General features: G+C 41.5%; 1 protein-coding gene across 14 annotated transcripts in view; it reads left to right on the top strand.

The window, feature by feature from the left end:
* Positions 1–21438, top strand: part of FKTN (fukutin) — a 204427-nt gene that overhangs the window by 87804 nt on the left and 95185 nt on the right. Inside the window, exons 1-2 of one of the 14 annotated variants that reach the window (XM_064379336.1) lie at positions 2865–2935; positions 4619–8668. The exons of 8 other annotated variants lie outside the window; for them this stretch is intronic. In XM_064379336.1, the coding sequence (XP_064235406.1) occupies positions 4629–4955 (327 nt within the window). In that variant the 5' untranslated portion in view covers positions 2865–2935; positions 4619–4628 and the 3' untranslated portion in view covers positions 4956–8668. Of the gene's footprint in view, positions 1–2673; positions 2936–4595; positions 8669–21438 lie in introns of those variants that run through there. 5 more of the 14 variants (XM_064379331.1, XM_064379311.1, XM_012439098.3 and 2 more) reach the window with 5 other exon arrangements.

The following is a 21438-nucleotide window of genomic DNA, read 5'->3' as shown; positions in this document are numbered from 1 at the left end:
GATAAATCAACAAGGAATGATTAAGCACCTCCTAGGATGGCAGACTACATTTTAGAAGCCAGTCTTCTCTGTTTTTTTCTGTCTGTTTCTAGTACAATAGGATAGAGCCCTCTTAGAAAAGAACACCGCAGTTAGTTTATCCTGCCTAATCTTTTTTCCTCCCAGCTTGAAAAAGACCCCCCATGGGACTACGGTTGACTTAGTGAATGAGCTAAACCCTCTTTTGATAAGAGAAGCGTGAATGTAACTTTGCTTCTACAATCCTGGCCAGTGTCTGTGTCAACAAAACTGGATAGTTTTCTACCTTAAAATCCCCTTGATTCAGGTTCAAACTTTTACATTTTAGGTATACTTGGATATAGTTCTGACAACATTCATGTTTTCATTGTAATACCAGAGGTCAGGTTATTCAGAAATGACTTACGTTAGATAAAAGGCAATGGGGCTGGGCATGGTGGCTCATGCCTGTAATCCCAGCACTTTGGGAGGCTGAGGCGGGTGATCACCTGAAGTCAGGAGTTTGAGACCAGCCTGGCCAACATAGTGAAAAACCGTCTCTACTGAAAATACAAAAATTAGCTGTATGTGGTGGCAGGTGCCTGTAATCTCAGCTACCTGGGAGGCTGAGGCAGGAAAATTGCTTGAACCTGGGAGGCAGAGGTTGCACTGAGCCGAGACTGCGTTATGGGAGGTAGAGGTTGCATTGAGCCAAGATTGTAAGATAGGCCACTGCACTCCAGCCTGGGCAACAGCAGCAAAGATCTGTCTCAAAAAAAAAAAAAGGCAGTGGGTGGGGCATTGTGGCATTTCAGAGTAGAAAGAGGTCCTGGAGATCACCTGGCCCACCCCTTTCAGTTTTGGAAGGAGACCTGGCCTGCCTGGGAGCCTGCTAGAGTTCCTGGTTAGCTGCTGCTGCTCGGTTCCTGTAGTCCCAGTGCTTCCCTCACACATCAAAACAATCAGCCAGCCTCTCAGCACTCACCAGCAAGCATTATACCTGGTTCAGTAAATATTGGTCCCAAAGCTTGGAGTGCATAGTATTGTAATTGGTCCATGGGTCCAACTAGGAATGTCTCCACGGAGAGAGGATGTGGGTCTAAGTAGACAGTGGAGGGAGCCGGAAGCCATCCAGTGACCTTGGGCTGCAGTTCTTCCAGTTCGCTGTGAATTCGCAGCACAGCACTGGACTCTCCAACTCAGACACAAGCAGGAGAGGCAACAGGAAAGGAGCTGGGATGGGGAAATGTCCTGGGGGCACAGAGATGATTGAAAAATGCAATTGGTGTGGTGGTTGGCCTGTAATCCCAGCACTTTGGGAGGTTGAGGCAGGAGGATTGCTTGAGGCCAGGAGTTCCAAGCCAGCTTGGGCAACATAGTGAGACCCTCTCTCTACCAAAAATAGTTTTTTTAAAAAAGCACAAAGAGAAAGAAAAATGCTTTTCTTTGCAACAATGATGCTTTCCATGTGTATAGGGAAGAAATTGCTGCATTTATTTAGCATCCGTGTGCCAGATACTTTATAATGCATTTCATGTAATCCTCACAAAAGTCCTGCAGATGGCTGTGTCTCCCTCCATTTTCCAGAGAAGAAAACCGAGGCTTCGAGAAGTTAACTAGGAAGATAACTAGGAAATTGAGAGTAGAGAGTCAAAGCTGGGTGTTTCTGCTCTAAAGCCCATAGCATTTAAAACATTTTTTTCTATTGTGAAACAAATAATACACGAATAATTTCTTATAAAAATATAAAACAGCTGGGAGCGGCGGCTCACACTTGTAATCCCAGCACTTTGGGAGGCCAGGGTGGGCAGGTCACGAGATCAGGAAATTGAGACCATCCTGGCCAACATGGTGAAACCCCGTCTCTATTAAAAGTACAAAAAAATTAGTTGGGCTTGGTGGCACGCACCTGTAGTCTCAGCTACTCAGGAGGCTGAGGCAGGAGAATCACTTGAACCTGGGAGGTGGAGGTTGCAATGAGCCGAGAGCGTGCCACTGTACTCCAGCCTGGGCAACAGAGTGAGATGCCGTCTCAAAAAAAAAATATATATATGTATATGTATATGTACATATTATTTTATATATATATGTATATACATATATATGTATATGTATATATTTATATATACATACACATGTATATACATATATATGTATATACATATATATATATACATATATATGTATATACATATATATATATATAAAAAATAATACCAAAGTATACAGAATAAAGCACCACAAGTCCCAATCTACTGTCCTCCCCCAGGGAACCACTGTTGACAGTTTGTCCTGAATCCTTCCAGGTTTTTGCTCTGCATACATACACACACAAACACACACACACACACACACACACACACACACACACACTGTAAAGTGAATCAATTATATTGATTCATATATTCCTGTAAAGTGAATATATATTCCTGTAAAGTGAATATATATGTTCCATGAAGTGAATATATATATTCCATAAAGTAAATATATATTCCTGTAAAGTGAATATGTATATTCCATATATTCCTGTAAAGTGAATCAAAAGAGCACATAAACAAAGCTCAGACCTTCTCTACTGCATGATAACTTCTTCATTAGGAAGAAAATGATAAATTACGATGTTTACTTTTCTCTGTTTTATTTGTAGAGATAATAATTATTAATTTTTTGTTGTAGTTGAGACAGAGTCTCACTCTGTCACCCACGCTGGAGTGCAGTGGAGTGATCTTGACTTACTGCAACCTCCACCTCCTGGATTCAAGCAATTCTCCTGTCTCAGCGTCCTGATTGGCTCTGACTACAGACATGCACCACCATGCTCGGCTAATTTTTGTATTTTTAATACAGACGGGATTTCACCATGTTGGCCAGCCTGGTCTTGAACTCCTGACCTCAGATGCTCTGCCCGCCTTGGCCTCGCAAAGTGCTGGGATTCCAGGTGTGAGCCACAGAGCCCGGCCAATCATTAACTATTTATTGAGCCTTCACTATGCGCCAGTCACTGAGCTAAGGTGCTTTATGTGCATCATTTTATGTGTCCTCACAATGATGCAGTACCCCTGAACTGATCTTTACTTATGAGGCATTTGAAACACAGAGAGGTTAAGTAGATTGCTAAAGGTCACACAGCTAGGGGGAGTAGAACCAACAGCCAAACCAGGGTTCTGGCCTTGGAGCTCTTGACCACCATGCACACGGCTCCACTGATGGCTGAATTCTCTGAAGACTCCTGGAGAGTCAGGGTTTGGTGGAAAGGGAAGATCTGACCTGCTCTTTAAAGAAATAGATAAGTAGAGAGTGGGGAGGAAATGCAAGGAACAGAAAATGACAATGTGCAAAAGGGCAGAGTTGAGAATATTCATGACTCTTTGGAGGAACTAGAAAGGGCTCAGTGCCCAGGGGAGCTGAGCATGGAGTAGGCAGCAGACCAATAGCAGTAAGCCAAAATACCAACCTGCGTGAGGCTGGCCTTTGGCTTGTTTGCCAGTGCATCCCAAGTGTTCCTATAGCACATGTTAATCCAAGCCACCTGAGAAAAAGGCCCATGCCTCTAAGACTGAAAACTGGCTGCATAATGCTTGGCAGTGTATGGTGATAAACCACTGTTCTAGACTTGGAAAGGTCATCCAGTGCAGCCCCAAAGAGGCCCAAGTATCTTCTATGGAATCCACGCCAAATGACCACTCCCACCTGCCCCTTGTCTTTTCATTTTTGTGAGACTAAATACCCCCACAACGGGGTTTCAAGACCCTTCATCACTCTGTTCCTCCTCCCCTAAGTATAGTCCAGTCTGGATATTTCTGTTCTTACAGAGAGGGGTTGAATCCTCTGGGTGGGATTTGCCAGCTAACAAGAGAGCTGTATTGTCTTCTCCATTCCAAATTTTAATTTATTAATGAAACCTACAATCATTTTCTTTTTTTACTTCATTCTGAGAATACACTGTTGATTCATACTCAACTTTCTGTTGGTGGCTGGGTGCAGTGACTCACGCCTACAATCCCAGCACTTTGGGAGGCCAAGGTGGGCAGATGACCTGAGATCAGGACTTCAAGATCAGCCTGCCTTACATGGTGAAACTCCATCTGTACTAAAAACACAAAAATTAGCCAAAGATAGGGGCAGGCACCTATAGTCACAGCTACTCTGGAGGCTGAGGAGGAGAATTGCTCGAATCCAGGAGCTGGAGGTTGCAGTGAGCTGAGATTGTGCCATGGCACTCCAGCCTGGGTGACAGAGTGAGACTCCATCTCAAAAAAGAAAAAAAATACCTTTCTATTGGCCAAACATATATTGTATTCACACATAATCAATATTGTACCTGATTCCGAACAATTAGGAAGGCTTGGTTATAAAGGAAGAAATAGGAGTATTGGGACAAAGCAGTCTTTCAATTGGAGGCTTCAAAATAGCCAGGGAGAAAGGCTGAAGGGTGTTGTTCTTACCTTCCCCTCTCTACTACATTTTCTTCTCTTGTCAAAAAACCTGAAATTGAGGAAATGAATCTCCTAAGCTCTGGGTCGAGAAAATCTAACATCTCAGGTTCTTGGCAGGACACATGATGCCAATCAGGCCTCTTATAAGATATTGGCCCTGAGGGCCCTTTTTCTTTCCATCTCAGGAACTCAAACATGACCAGGAAGATCTTCACAAATACCAGGGAGCGGTGGAGGCAGCAGAATGTCAACAGCGCCTTTGCCAAGCTGAGGAAGCTCATCCCCACTCACCCTCCAGACAAAAAGCTGAGCAAAAATGAAACGCTTCGCCTGGCAATGAGGTATATCAACTTCTTGGTCAAGGTCTTGAGCGAGCAAAGCCTGCAACAAACAGGAGTGGCTGCTCAGGGAAACTTTCTGGGGCTCTTCCCTCAAGGACCCCCCCTGCCGGGCCTGGGGGACGGGACTCTGCTTGAGAACTACCAGGTTCCTTCACCTGGCCCAAGCCACCACATTCCTTAGTGTGGCTCTGGCTGTCATCTCCCCGGGCAGCACTTGCTCAGAAATCACTGGCTGTGGACAGACTCTTGCACGGTCCAGAGTTGACTTGATGATAACTTGTGAAGCATGAATTTAAGCTTCCTGGAGGTGGCACAGGGACAGCTACAGGGAGCTGAAAGGAGCTATGAGGAATGTCCGCTGGTGGGCTGCCACCTGCCAGGGATGTCAGGTAGAGCAGCCTACCTCTGCCTATTTTAAATCCAGGTTCTGCATAAGACTTTTGGATAAAAAATTCTAAGTAAGAAAAAAAAAAGGGGTTGAAAATCACTGTTTACTCTATGTCTTCAGTTATAAGAAAGAAGTTTTCTTATAAGGGATCTCAGATAATTAAGTAGAATATGCCTCCTTCAGAACATATTTTAAAGTTTGTTTTGAAAAATGAGATGTGATCAAGGGTGAACAAAATCTTAAGATTGAGCTGGGCGCAGTGGATCATGCCTATAATCCCAGCACTTTGGGAGGCTGAGGTGGACAGATCACCTGAGGTCAAGAGTTCGAGACCAGCCTGGCCAACATAGTGAAACCCCCATCTCTACTAAAAATGTAAAAATGAGCCAGATGTGGTAGTGTGCACCTGTAATCCCAGCTACTTGGGAGGTTGAGGCACAAGAATCACTTGAACCTGGGAGGGGGAGGTTGCAGTGAGCCAAGATCATACCACTGAACTCCAGCCTGAGGAATGGAGTAAAACTCCATCTCAAAAAAAAAAAAGAAAAAGTTTTCTCATAATGGACTGCAGATGGACGAGTAGCATATACTTCCCTCAGAACAGATTTTAAAGTTGGTTTTGAAAAATGAGATGTATTTGATCAAGAGTGAACAAAGTCAATCTTAAAATTGATGAACAGAAAGATAACCCCTGCAGAAACCAACCTGGGAGACTTGTGGGAAAAATCTGTGGAGAAAAGACACCCGCCTCCCCCAGCTAAGGGGTGGGGATTACAGGAATGCGGCAGATATATGTGAAAAAGTTCTGTATCCTTTTAACTCTGTGGAAATGTGAGGTGCTACTTGTGCTGAGCCATTTGTACATAAGTGATTTCTAAAGCCAAATAGTGAATTATATCTGTGAGAGGAAAGGACTGGACAATTTATGTGTTAGAGTTCATAGTTTTCTTATGAAAAACAGCTGAAATAAGTTAGCTAAAGCCTTCGTTTCACATGTCATGCATTAAAACTTTTCACTTAGCCTGAACTCCTGTTGATTTAAGACCTGTAAAATTCAATTAAAATTATGAAAATCCAAACATTACCATTTAACGACTCATTTAGCAGAGAGCTTAGTTTAAACAAAACATTTAGAGTAAACAATAGAAATGTAATACCAGACTCTAATGAACTAAGAAATTTGTAATTTGTCTTCTTTGCTATGGAGCATTAGCTTGGTCTTAGGCTTGGAGGGCTGGTACCCAACAAGTTACTGAAATGGCACAGATCTGGCAGAATCCATCACCATATGCCACCCTGATGATACTTGGAGTCAAAGATAAATCCCATAGTTGAACCTGGAATACAAATAATGTCATTTGATTATCTCTGGGACATTTTATTTCCCCAAAGTTCTTGACAGTACGTTGGTTTTAAAACCTTCTGAACCATAGGTAGGAAATTGATGGATTTGAGATTAGGGATTTCCAGTGTATACACATGGAGGAATTTAAATTTCCTGCCACTCAGAAAGAAGGTATTTTACTTGTGAAAAGTTGAAATGAGCCTTCCTTGTCTGGTGATCGGAAGAAAGCTGGATGAAACTCTTACAATCTAATTCCCCTGAAATAGAAAGGTCATTATGTCATTAAACTCTATACAGCATTCGCACTTGTAACGCAATGCATTTATTTGAACCAGTAAGTTTTCCTTCTCGGCCCTTTATTTAAACTGCATTCGGTAAACTTCCCCATGGACCCCGCGTAGTCCAGGGAAACACATAAGCAAAGAGACCAAAATGGTTTCCCTGAATGTGCTTTTTTTTTTTTTCTCACTATCTTATGTGGACACAAACTTACCCCCAAATTACTGGGTGATAGTACATTTCAAAGTTTTGATGACAGTTGTCAATTACTCTCTCATCTGAAATTAAATCAAAATAATACTTTTTACAGTATTTTTACGTTAGCTTCGTTTTAACATGTTGCCAAGGAAAGCAAGAGCATCTCATTGCCGAAATAGAGGATTTTGCCGCTCTACCCAGGATGAGTCCACTTTTCTGCTGCTGGGGCCATGATCTGTGTCAAAGGGGGCCATGATCTTGGACAAAGAAGGCCTTTCCACTGAAATTAACAGAGTGCTCCTGAAAAGTCATGAGGAGATTGAGTTCTCATTAAACTATACAAGGGGGAAATTATTTAAAGAAAGGTTGCGAAAAATCCTATACTAAATGAATAAACATTTAAATCATTAATCTGTATAATTCACCTCCTAAATGATTTCTTTTGCCTGCTTGCATTTTTGTACAGCAAGTCATGTTTGGTTAAAGTGACTGTTAAGCCAGGTGTGCTGGCATGTGCCTGCAGTCCCAGCTACTCGGGAGGCTGAGGCAGGGGGACTGCTTGATGTTAGGAGTTTGAGGCCAGCCTGAGCAACATAATGATACCTATCTCAAAGAAAAGAACGAAGGAAGGAGAAAAAAAGAAGGTGACTGTCAAAAAGAAAATATAGTCAAATGTGGACCAAAACCTCCACAAGGTAACTGGAGACTGGAAGCTAACTCAGAAATCATTCTAGAGTCTTCTCTGATGTCCTGTACTTAAGGCTTGGTGATGGCAGCAGCAAGAATTTATGATTCAAAAACGTTGTAGTTCACTGGATGGTACATCCGTTTATAGATCATTTGAGCCCAACAGAATAGTTTCAACAGGTTATATAACCTATGCTACTCTGTAACTGAAACAAAAGTGTTTGGGGGCGGGCATGGTGGCTCACACCTGTAATCCCAGCACATTGGGAGGCCAAGGCAGGTGGATCACCTGAGGCCAGGAGTTTGAGACCAGCCTGGCCAACATGTTGAAACCCCATCTCCAAAATAAATTAGCTGGGCATGGTGGCGGGCACCTGTTATCCCATCTACTCAGAAGGCTGAGGAGGAAGAATCACTTGAATCCAGGAAGTGGCAGTTGCAGCCCAGCAGTGAGCAAGACTCCATCTCAAGAAAAAAAAAAAAAAAAAAAAGAAAGAAATGTTTGGTCTGCTATGGACACCACTAGAAACTTCTAGAAACCAGGTATAAACAGGTCCATTGATTCGTATAGATTATTTGATGGGCTGTGGGATAATGCCAACCCCTTATTTTGCAGAGGAGAAAATGGTTCTAGAGGGTTTTGAAGTGACTTTCCAGAGGCCATATGCGCAGTTAGTGGAAACCCAGGACCCAGATCCAGGTCTGCAGACATTGTTTAGACTTTCTACAGCCCTGTTCAGGTACCAAGTATTTTAGGATTGAAAATGAAAAAGCACCTTATCATTATGCTTGTCTCTTTTCTATAGCATTCAGTAATCTTCTTCACATGTCTTCTTACTGAAATTCAATTATTGTGCTTTGTAAAACATGATTAGATATATCAACCAAAGATTTTATTTGTTGATGTTTTGTGAGTTTTTAACCATTGATTTTAATTTGTCATTTAACTGCTAATTTATTGCAAATAAATTATTTAAGAAAAGAAATTGTTATTTTAATTTAAAGAAAAATTTCATAAATTTACTAAGCACATTCACCCCTTCTCTCATCTTCACAGCCACTGTCCTGGCTTGGACACGTGCCTCCCACCCCCAACCAACTCCCCTGTGGTCTTCAGTATAGAAAAAAACCAGCATCACCTGAAATCAGTCTTCTTCCTCTTCATGTCACTTTTCTCACAGCTCCCTAATGGGCCTTCTCAAATCACAGCTGTACTACAGCAGTGATCACTTCTCTGCTACAAAACCTTCAGTATCTTGTCCACCCGATTGTCCACCCTAGCAAACCAGGCCCTCTGCAGCCCGGCCCCAGTGTGTCCTTCCCTTCACCCTCCACCATGCCTGTACGTATTGTACATGCCTGTACGTATTGTACATGCCAGTGAAACTACTTAAAGATCCCCAAACATGCCCACTCTTTGCTGCTTCTGACTTTACTCCTGTGATGCCAAATGCTTGGACGAATGCTCCCATTCTCACTTGTTCTACTCACCCCCCACCTATGCCAAATTCCACATGGCTGATCCTTTTTCCTCTGGTTGGAGTTCAGTGGCACTATCACTGCAGCCTCAAACTCCTGGGCTCAAGGGATCCTCCTGCCTCAGCCTTCTGAGTAGCTGGGACTACAAGTGCATGTCACCACACTTGGCTATTTTTTTTTTTATTTTTTATTTTTTTTGTAGAGACAGGGTCTTGCCATCTTGCCCAGGCTGATCTCCACCTCCTGGGCTCAAGTGATCTTCCTGCTTCAGCCTCCCAAAGTGCTGGGACTACAGGCATGAGCCACTGCGCCAGCCCATGACTGATCTTAAACACCATCTCCTAGATTTCTAGTACTTAATCTAATCTCTCCTTCCTTAGAATCCCCTTATGTGCTTTATGATCCCTATTTCTTCTGCCTTATGTTATAGACATCTGTGTGTATTCTGTTTCCCCTAAAAAGCTAAAATCTGCTTGAGTTCAGGAAGAGTTTCTAATATTTAATCCCTGCAGCAGCACTGCAACTGACCCCTCACTTTTAAAATGTGAAAATTTATATGACGACGGACTCTGTTAAGAGTACTCTTTTAGCTTTCTCTAAAAGATGACATTGAAATGAAACTTGAACAGGCTGAATTTTTCTGAGAAACCCAAAGTCTAATGCTCTTCTTAAAAGTTTTTCTCATAATTCCTATTCAAGGATACCCCTGGCAGCACCTGCCTTAGGAAGTTTCATCACCTAAGAATGGCTTGAGATGGCCAAAATAAGTGAACATTATGCACGACTGGCTTTGTCCCTAAAAAGGCAAAAGATGAAAGGGCTGGGAGAATGCACAGCTTAACTGCTGACCCACAGGGCAAAGGTTAATCAAAAGTCACATCCTTAAATAAAAAGGTCAGAGATAAGGAGGGAATCTAAAAGTCCAGTGACAATGCAAAGTGAAGGATTTAGAGGGCAGGTGTTAGGAAGGGAATGCCAAGGAATGAATGCAGTTGAGGGATTACAGAAAGCAGGGCAAGGTCTCCTGAACCACACTTGCACTTCTGCGTCTGTTAGAGTTGTTTACTGTAAAAAGAGAAATGCTCCATTTTATCTTCTCTTTATTGCTAATGGCTTATCACAAAGAGATTTTGAAGAGCACTAGATTCTTAGATAAACCTTAGGTTTGTAATCTACCAGCTAGTATTTATTCTAAGAATTTAATTTCCAGATAGTCCAATGAAGCAAGCTATTCAATTGTCTTTATTAGTAAACTTTAAAAACAGAATGTAGTCAATATGTTCATATGTTTGAACCTAAGTCATTATCCTTCTAGGAACCTATCAAAAAGAAATAATTGGAATTATGATCAAAGAATTAGGCACATAAGTATCTATTTCACAATTATTTACAACATTCATAAAATTACAGTATTAAGAGGTAAAGTCAAGGTTGGCTGAATGCTTCCTTTTTATTTTATTTCTACTTATTATTATTATTTGTTCTTGGAAACAGGGTCTCACTATGTTGCCCAGGCTGGTCTTGAACTCCTGGCCTCAAGTGATTCTCCTGCCTTTGCCTCCCAAAGTGTTGGGATTATAGACATGAACCACCACACCTGGCTGGGTGAGCGCTTTCTACATGCCAGCACTATGCCAAGAGCTTCCTGTGTATCAGCTCATTTAATCTTTGTAACAATATTATATTGTTAATATGAGCTATGTTATACTAATTACATGAATATATTATATTAATATCACTGTTCCCATTTTGCAGATAAAGAAACTGAAGTGTAGAAGGTTATCTAACTTGCTCAAATTTCCACTGCAGAGCCAGAATTTGACCCTCAGCGGTTTTTACTCAAAATCACTGCATTCTGTAAAGCCAGGGTTGCTTTTCACAGACAGCTTTTTTTAAACATCAGCATTCTTAATTCTTTTTTATCCTAACCACCTAATGGAACCTCATGGACTAGGTATATTACCCAATAACAATATTGGGTACACAAACACAACCCCTGAAAAAAAAAAGCTTCCTGTTTGGAAGCACCAGGCTGGAGTTAACACCACGATGAGACACCATGATGAGACACCATGAGAAGACTGTTATACTGCGGCAGGCTTGAATGTGATACCTGCAGGTACAACTCGTTAGTTCAGTGGTCTGGACGTGGTGACGTGCCAACATGACATGGTTTTGTTGTTTTCCAGTCACTGCCTTTTGTGATGCCTAATCTTCCTTTCCCATCCAGTCAGGACATGTTGGGCTAGTTTGGGCCAACGTGAAAGTCCATCTCATCTCCTTCCTACCTCCAACTCCACTCTGGCTCAAGCTTGACCTATGTCTCCAGTGTGTGTGTGCAGGGGAGGTACACTCCCAGGGTGGGAGGTCCACTCCTCTACATCTTCTGCTGTCCCCCTTTCGCTTTTAGCTCCTCTGGAGTTGGGGAGGAAGGAGGGTTTAAGGAAACAAAGTGTTTTTGATCACTAGGCATGGAATTGCATTCTTGCTCTCTTCATATATTTTTAGACTTTTTGCATCAGTTCTTTTTAACTAGTGATATAAAAGTACCTGGTTTAAAAAAACCGGAAAACAGCATAGAACGGCCTCTTAAATTCAGCAAGACTCTGTCTTACACATAGTCTCATAGCTACTGAGATCCTCTTCCCACTTCGGAGGAAGTGGAATGTTGTGCTGAGATTCCTTGCATCTGCGCCAGTAGCCAGATCACTTAATGATGTGTTTTGAATCTTTCACTAAATAAATCAAGATTTCAGTTTACCTTATGGCGTGTGTGTGTATACACGTGTTTGTGTGTGTGCACCTGTTCTCTTTCTGCGGACTATAGTACACCTGAGATGGTACAATTGTGCCCCTCACACCACATACAGGCGCTGCACAGAGTATGGATTTTGAAAGAGATGTTGATAATAAGACGATAGTGACTGAAAAATGCCTGGGAAGGACTAGATAGTCTGTTACATGAGATTGTTCTGTAAGAGAAAGTAGGAGATGTCATATCAGTGAAATCTACTAGCATTCCCCTTTCTCCTTTCACTTTGGACTAGTGAATGACTAAAGAAGGTAAGAGATGAGGTTCAGGTGGCCTCAGACCCAGGGTCTTGGGTTCTTTTTAACATTCTAGCCAAGGAGGTGGAGAGCACAGAAAATCTACATAATGAGCTAAATCCCACAGGGAGGAGGAGCCTGGAGCAAGGGCTGTAACCCAGGTGTTCTGGGGATGTTCCCAATCTCATCACCTGGTCTGGTAATATTACAGATGGAATATTACCTTAGAGACATCCCCTTTTCAGCTCCCACTAGACTGAGGATCAGTGGCCTTCCCTGCAAATACTGGATCCATGCTCAGTTTTTAAGCAGTATGTGAGAAGAGAGTCAAAAATGCTCTAATTCTTCCCGGATGAGCAGATTTTAAAAAGAGGAGGAGAGAGGGCAACCGAGGACAAAACAGTCAAGTATACAAACGAGCAGACATAGTGTTTACCAAACTGCAACAGGAAGCCTCTAAAAATCACTTTTTAACCTTGGAGCACTAATCTAGGCAAATATATTGTGAAATACTCAGGCGTAAAAATTTGTTTTTGGAATTAAGTCACATTTATACTTGAAATGGGGTCTTTTTTTATTATTATACTTCAAGTTCTGGTATACACGTGCAGAAAGTGCAGGTTTCTCACATAGGTATACACATGCCATGGTGGTTTGCTGCACCCATCAAACCATCATCTGCATTAGGTATGAAACGGGGTCTTTTTAAGCAAAACTTTAAAGACATCAAATTTTCAAGGTATAAACATAATTTTTCCCGTAAGTACTCCTGTTTAAAAAAATAAGTGTGATGTGGTCAGGTTTAAGTAGATGAGCCAAATGTGTAAAAATTTAAAAAAGCTCTACATCTTATCATGTGTGGGTTATAATTGTATTAAATTAAAATGGCCTCAATTCAACTGCCATCTTTTATAAGTTGATAGTGTCTTAAAATCTATAATTTTAATATTTTAGAATAATATTGTTTAAGGTACAATTGAGATGATAAAAATGATAATATGCCCAACAAATGGTTATTGAAAAATTATTTTCTAAAGCTATTTTTAAGGGGAAAAAAGGTAAGAGTGGGATTAATAGCAGGAGTATTTTTTCTTTTGGAAAATGTTTGGGAGTAGATAATTTACTTATATGGTATAAGAATCAAAATTATACTAAAAGACAAATATTGAAAAGTCTTGTTTCCACTCTGTATCTACCACCTCTATCTCCCATCCCTTTTCAGAGTTTAATTATCTTTCAGTAGTTCTTTATGCAAATACAAATGGTTCCCAATTTTCGATGGTTTGAATTAGGATTTTTCAACTTTAAGATGGTGAGAGAGTGAAATGCATCCAGTAGAAACAGTACTTTGAAGACTCATATAACCATTCTGTTTTTCACTTTCAGTACAGTATTCAGTAAATTACATAGTAAAGTAAATTACATGTACTTTCATTACAGTATTCAATAAATAGTCAACACTTTATTATAAAGTAGGCTTTGTGTTAGATGATTTTTGCCCAACACCATTGTAAGTATCCTGAGTATGTTTTAGGCCGGCTAGGCTAAGTTATGATGTTTGGTAGGTTAAGCTCATTAAATGCATTTTCAACTTGGAATATTTTCAGTTTATAGTGGGTTTATTATGATGTAATCCTAAATTGAAGAGCATCTGTACAACTGTATATTCTCATGTCCTCCTCTTTTTTACACCATCTTGCTTTTTCTTTTTTTTTTTTTTTTTTGAGACAGAGTCTTGCTCTGTTGACCAGTCTACAGTGCAGTGGTACAATCTTGGCTCCCTGTGACCTCCGCCTCCCAGGTTCAAGTGATTCTCCTTGAATCCCAGCCTCCAAAGTAGCTGGGATTACAGATGTGCACCGCCATACCCAGCTAATTTTTGCATTTTTAGTAGAGACGGGGTTTCGCCATGTTGACCAGGCTGGACTTGAACTCCTGGACTCAGGTGATCCGCCCACCTAGAACTCCCAAAGTGTTGAGCCGCCATGCCTGGCCTGCTGTTTTCTGATAACGTTATAACCTAGAGATCTTCCCAAATCGTAAAGAACTTTCTCATTCCTTTTAATATTTGCATGTATTAAAACATGTTCATTTGTGTTGTTTCCAGTCTTTTGCTGACACTAATGATGCTGCAGTGAATAACCTTTAACATACGATTTCCCAAGTGTGCTGGGACACCTGTAGAATGAATTCAATCTTAACAGCAACGTATGGGTGTTCTTGTTTCTGCACAAATTCGCCTTCAGGTTATGTTGACAACTGCTGGGATACTTGCCAATCTGATAGGTGAAAATGTTATCTCAATGTGGTTTTAGTTTGTCTTTCTCTTATTATGAGTGAGGCTGACATCGTACGTGATAAAAGGAAAACTTCAGCAAAATTAAATTTAAAGGAGCTTAATTTAACAATGAACAATTTGCAAATCAGGCAGCCTTCCCAGCCAGAGTAGGCTCTGAGGTTCCAGCACAGCCATGTGGTGAAAGATTTATGGACAGAAAAAGGAAAGTGACATACAGAAAAGGGAAGTGAGGTACAGAAACAGCTGGATTGGTTACAGGTGGGCATTTGCTTTATCTGAAAATGGTTTGAACAGTTGGCTACATTTGATTGGCCAAGACTCGGTGATTGGCACAAGTGTAGGCTATGGTGGGTTTACTTGTTATGGTTGACAATGTACAGAGAAACTTTTAGGCTGAACTTAAAATGTGTAAGGAGGCAGCATGATGCTAAACTTGATTTAACATGTTTGTGAGTTGTTTGTATTTCTGTTTCTGTGGACTCTCTTAAATGTCCTTTGCCCTTTTTTTCTACTGATTTCTAAAAACTCTTTATATATGAAGGAGATCAACTCTTTTTCTGCAATTTGGGCTACAAATATTTCCCCCCAATATTTCATTTGTTTCTTATGACCTTGTTTATGGTATGTGCCATATATTCAAATTTTATTTTAATGTAGTACAGTTAATCTATTTGATGGTTCTGGATTTTGAGTTGTACTTAAAAAGGCTTCCTTTTCTCTGAGTTTTTGTCTTTTTGGGTTCAGTTTAAAATCTTGCTGTGAGGTCCTATCTTTGAGACTTCGGATGCAAGAAATGGGGGGCCAGGGGATCCTGAATATTCTCCCTCTTTTAATAAAGACTTCTTAAGAACATGAAATTATATACTTAAAGTAAATTCCAATGGAAAAAAATTGCTCTCTCACCACATTCTAAATTTGGCTCTAGAAAAGGAGTTTCAAAAACGTGCTCCCTGGAACTCTGACACAAGGAAGAGAAAGGACCCTGGATCCACTGGGTCTTGATAGTGTAGTACCCCATACACTGACTCTTAGCTGGCTAAGAGGACACATACCCCTGGATTGGAACAAAAAGAAAATCCAAAAGAGCAAGGAAACAACAAAAAAATAAAGTTTCGCCGGGTGCGGTGGCTCACGCCTGTAATCCCAGAACTTTGGGAGGCCGAGGCGGGTGGATCACGAGGTCAAGAGATCGAGACCATCCTGGTCAACATGGTGAAACCCCGTCTCTACTAAAAATACAAAAAATTAGCTGGGCATGGTGACGCGTGCCTGTAATCCCAGCTACTCAGGAGGCTGAGGCAGGAGAATTGCCTGAACCCAGGAGGCGGAGGTTGCGGTGAGCCGAGATTGCGCCATTGCACTCCAGCCTGGGTAACAAGAGTGAAACTCCGTCTCAAAAAAAAATAATAAAAAATAAAAAATAAAAAAAAAAATAAAGTTTCAGTTGACAACTGCTTGGCAAGTGGGACCCCCTAGTGAGATGGCTGGGTAAAGGAGAGGCCCAAGACTCCTGTTGCCCACTGCTAGTCCCCAGTGTAACTGGAACCCAGCATAGGTATGGCCATGGAAGAAGGAGGGGCTGTCTGATGGCAGCTACGGCTGTAGATATGGGGAAGGGGATAAATACCTCGACCTGTTTTTCTCCTCCCACCTGCTGTTCTGCCACTGCCTTCCATTGGCCAAAACCAGCCAGAACCCAACCAGAAGGCAGAGAGGCCAGCGTGATGGAAGCTTGAGATGTGTATAGGTCAGTCTCTTGGGGCACAGAGCAGGCAGAGCGTCTTCACTACTCTTTCCCCTCACAAAGAACCAGATAATAATTTTTTTCTTTTTTCCTGAAGGTCATTCTACCTGATGGGTAATAAATTTTAATGAAAGACCTTCTGATAGCTATTTAGATGAAAATGATATATAATACTAATATATTTTCTTGTGTTGTTTGGATAAATTTTACTTGGCCACGGTATAATTTTATTTTCATATGCAGTCAAATTATGTTCCTCATAACCGTGATAATAAAATATTTCTGAAAAAGTCAAATGTTTCCACAATGAACCTTTACTAAAATCTATATGGGGAAGTACAAAATAATGTATATATGCAGAGCGCCTTGTCTGACTAAGGATACCTTGCCCACTTGCTTTTATGCCATTGCCATTTCACTACTCTGTCTCTGTAAGAGGATGCATGAACCACCATGTGTCCACCTGCAGCCTGAGAGAGAGATATGGGCTGTCAGAGCCAATGAGCTTCCCAGGCCTTCCCCTGAGCTGCTTCTTATCCTTCCCTCTGGACATGAGGTCTTCAGATCCCCATCTCACACTTAAGGTGTTTTGAATGCTCACTCTGACTTCTAGCAGATAGAAATAATTTTCCTACCTGCCTTCCTGGACTAAATTTCTTCCCTGGGCTCCAGAGCTTCTGAAAACAACCTTGCAGTATCTCTTTCATCCCTCTCTAAGAGGCTCTGTGGCCCTAAACTCCAGGAAGAAAGATGTCTCATCACAGAAGTTGAGAAGAATGGATGAACTGGTAAAACAGCAGGGGAAACAGAGCAAAGACAGCCCTTGGGACTAGAAAACCCCTTGTACTGTGCTTGGGTACCAGGATACACCTATTTGTACGCACAACATATATGTATCTGAGTATGGCAAGTTTTACTTGGGGAAGGAGTCAAAATATAAATATTTCAAGGAAATGTTTTATATTCATCGCATGCCTATTATAGATAGTTTATAAAAGTTACCTTTAATCCTTCTCACAACCATTTAATGGAGGCATTTGCTCCAGCTTACAGTTTGGAAAATTGTGGCTTAAAAGAGTTTAAGAGACAAACTTCAGCTCACACAGCCAACAGCAAGGTAGGCTCTGAGCCCATGTCTGCCTTCAGCAAAGGCCAAATTTCTTTTACTATATTCTTTTCTCTCTAAGGAAGAAATTTCTTGTGAAAGATATGCTCACTGCAGGCAGGCAATGATTGAAATAAAGAAAAAAAAATGTGCAGGGCATGGTGGCTCCCACCTATAATTCCAGCACTTTGGGAGGCCGAGGAGGGTGGATCATGAGATCAGGAGTTCAAGACCAGCCTGGCCGAGATGGTGAAACCATGTCTCTACTAAAAATACAAAAATTAGCCAGATATGGGGGCTTGTAATCCCAGCTACTCAGGAGGCTGAGGCATGAGAATCGTTTGACCCTGGGAGGAGGAGTCTGTAGTGAGCCGAGATCATGCCACTGCACTCAAGCCTGGACAATAGAGTGAGACTCCGTCTCAAAATAAAATAAAACGAAGTAAAAATGAAAGAAAGAGAAAAAAATGCATAGACCAATTTGGTTGGTGATCCAAGTTTTCTATCCTGAAGAATTCTTTGGTAAAGAAAAAATTATCCAAAAGAAGTGATGGGGATGTCTGTTGCTCGCAGCATTTAAATTACATTGAATGACTTAGGAAGATCTCTCTCAACAGAAACAATCCTTCTCTAGCTGGAGGTGATTCCTTTTCTTCTGCTCCTGACCTTAGAGGTAAATCATGTCATAGATCAGGCCTAACCTATGACTTCCTTTCAGTCCCCAGAGTTAAACATATTTTATGTTCCCTGAGAATCATGGAAACATGCTCAGTCCCCCGAAAGTACAAGGATTTCTTTGTCTTAGGTCTTCTTAATATTTTGGGAATGGGCTGGGGGTGTTGGGGGAAAAAGTCTTTTTTCAACTAAGAATGGTAAAAGAAATTACTTGCAACATTTACTTCACAAATACAGTCCCTTTCTTATCATGAAAACTTCAACCAAACCCATAAACTGTCCATAGCAGAGAAAGGGGTACCCTGTCAAAAATGTTCCTGTGTCACCTATTCTAACAAGTGGATTGTTGGGTTTTTCTTTTGTGCTTTTAAGCACACATTACCCAAAGGCCTAAAACAACTACCATCGCCTGGCTTTTTTTTTCCCCAGAAATAAAGGAAAGAGACAGAAGTCCAGTTCAGAAGGTACTGAAATCAAACATCCAATGGACATTATTCCCTGCAAGTAAACTCCTTATCAGTCTCTTGCAGAGATTCTAAAACGTTATCTCGAAAGACCAGATTATGGGGCTGACCCACTCTCAATGCTGAGTAGGAATCAAACAGACATTCTTTTCTGTCAGCAACCCCAGCTTTGCCAATCCAGATAAATCAATTAATGGGATGCAGAGCTGCTGTCTTGCCTTTCTCTTCCCCATGCTTACCTCCCTGAGCTCCCCCGGACTCCTCAGTCCCCTGTTTAATACCATCTAAGAGTCCTTATTTACAAGAGGGCTTGTGCAGGTGCAAGCTTTCAGGCCAGCAGCACAGGAGCAATTGCATCCCCCCTCCCTTTCCATCCTCCAGGCTCCCCTCTTTGTGAGACATTTTTTTCTTTTCTCTGTTTTTCAGACCAAAGACGCCCCTCAGAAGCCAATCTAATCGGATTATGCTAATTTGTACTTCATGAACCTAAACAGCATAACTAGATCTGCAGAGGGCTAAGGCCAGGAAGAGAGGGACAATGACTTTGTCAGTAAACCCACCCCCGAAAAAGTGCAAAAAGAATGTATGTCCTGTGTTTAGCCACACAAAGCTGCTCCTCTGGGAAGCTACAGAGCTCTTGACAATTTAGAGTACCCAGGAGCGGTCTATGCTCAGAACAGAAAAGGAAGCACAGTGAAGGCACAGTAAAGACCACAGTGACAAGGCTGTTTCTCCCTGTGGAAAAGCAAGGCTCCTCTTCTTCCTCTTCCCAGTTTACTCACTTTCACCCTCTTGGCTAATCGATTCATAATTTGGAAGCTGAAGTCCACTGGTGCAATTCAACAAATATTCATGGGCATCTACTACCTGTTAAGGACTACACGTGGTACTAGGGAGGCACAGAGTTAAGACTTTGTTCTTGCCCTTCAGAATTTATACTCTGATAAGGAAAGATATTCTAGGTACAGAAATGAGAAAACACGTGAATGGGGTGATTGCAATTCCTGTATTCTCTCTGCCTCATGTTGGATGACTCTGCTAGTCATTTTCCACAATCTTCCACAGATGGTTTTGGTATTATTTTTAGTTTTTTTTTTTTTGGAGACAAGGTCTCACTCTGCCACCCAGGCTGCAGTGCAGTGGCACAATCATGAGTCACTGCAGCCTCAAATTCCTGGGCTCAAGAAATCCTCCTGCCTCAGCCTCCCAAATACCTGGGACTATAAATGTGTGCCACCAGGTGCAGCTAATTTACTTTTATTTTTTGTAGAGACAGAGTCTCACCGTGTTGTCCAGGCTGGTCTCAAACTTCTGGGCTCAAGGCAGCCTCCCACCTTGGCCTCCCAAAATGCTGAGATTACAGTATGAGCTACCACGCCCAGCATCACAGTTTTTAAAGATAATGTATGTTCAAACAAAGCTTTATATTTTATCAAAATTTATAACGTATGTAGATAGTGTAATTTTCACAACAGACTGTGAGATAAATAAAACTTGTATTTTCAACCCCATTTTGAAGTCTTGAAACTGAGACTTGGAGATATTAAGTGGCTCCTCCAAGAGAAATCCTCCAGTTACCAATTGGACTTCTGATTCCAAAGTTTCCCAACAGAAAGTTCCGTGTTCTCTTAGCATGCTACCTCACATAAGGCTGGAGGGGGCCTTATGAGGCCAGCAAGTCAGTTCTCATGCATGTGAATAGGACTGTACACAAAGCATTAAAAATTTTACACTAATAGCCTTTAAAAAGCCTTCATGCATTGTGAAATGGGAGAACTGACCCTCCTCCCCATCAGGTTCTTGATGTCCTGCCTGGTTGGCACTCAGCACTTTTGCTAACTAGTTTCTAAGCAGGCTATACCCTTGGATGATGAAGCCCAAGTATTTGGAGACATCTTCCCTGGAGATTATCTGCCACACACCTGCCTCTGTCACAGCTTGCAGTGGAACACACCTTTCTCATATTCCAGAGGACTCATTCCCTCTGGATCTCTCACTGAGTTCCTGCTTCTGATCTGAGAGACTCTTGTAATTCACAGCCCATTTATAGAGCTGAAAAGACTTACTACTCTGAAATTAATGAATGACTGAGGCTTTCTCAGTCAGATGCTCATTTTGCCACACCTTCCTTCCCATCACCTCTGAAATAGCTTAAACAGCAACATGCAGCAATGATTACTTTCCATCAACAAAAGAAAAAGAAGGCTTATTTAATATCGGCTTTCATTCCTGCCCTCTCTCCCGTTTTTATTTTACTCTTTAAGTTTTGGGGTACATATGCAGATTGTGCAGGATTGTTACATAGGTATACATATACCGTGGTGATTTGCTGCATCCATCCCTCCTGTCACCTACATTAGGTATTTCTCCTAATGTTATCCCTCCCCAATCTCCCCACCCTCTGCTATCCCTCCCATAGGTCCCCACCCCCCAACAGACCCCAGTGTGTGATGTTCTTCTCCCTGTGTCCATGTGTTCTCATTGTTCAACACCCACTTATGAGTGAGAACATGTGGTGTTTGGTTTTCTGTTCTTGTGTCAGTTTGCTGAGAATAATGGTTTCCAGCTTCATCCATGTCCCTGCAAAGGACATGAACTTATTCTTTTTTATGGCTGCATAGTATTCCATGGTGTATATGTGCCACATTTTCTTTATCTAGTCTATCATTGATGGGCATTTGGGTTGGTTCCAGGTCTTTGCTATTGTAAACAGTGCTGCAATGAACATATATACGCATGTTTCTTTAAAATAGAACGATTTCTAATCCTTTGAGTGTATACCCAGTAATGGGATTGCTGGGTCAAATGGTATTTTTATTTATAGATCCTTGAGGAATTGCCACACTGTTTTCCACAATGGTCGAACTAATTTACACTCCCACCAACAGTGTAAAAGTGTTCCTATTTCTCCACATCCTTTCCAGCATCTGTCTCTAGAGTTTTTAATGATTGC

This window comes from Aotus nancymaae, unplaced genomic scaffold, assembly GCF_030222135.1.
Source record: "Aotus nancymaae isolate 86718 unplaced genomic scaffold, 86718_ANA_hifiasm-v0.15.2.pri h1tg000003l, whole genome shotgun sequence".
Taxonomy (NCBI): domain Eukaryota; kingdom Metazoa; phylum Chordata; class Mammalia; order Primates; family Aotidae; genus Aotus; species Aotus nancymaae.
This window is presented reverse-complemented; position numbering and strand designations above follow the sequence as displayed.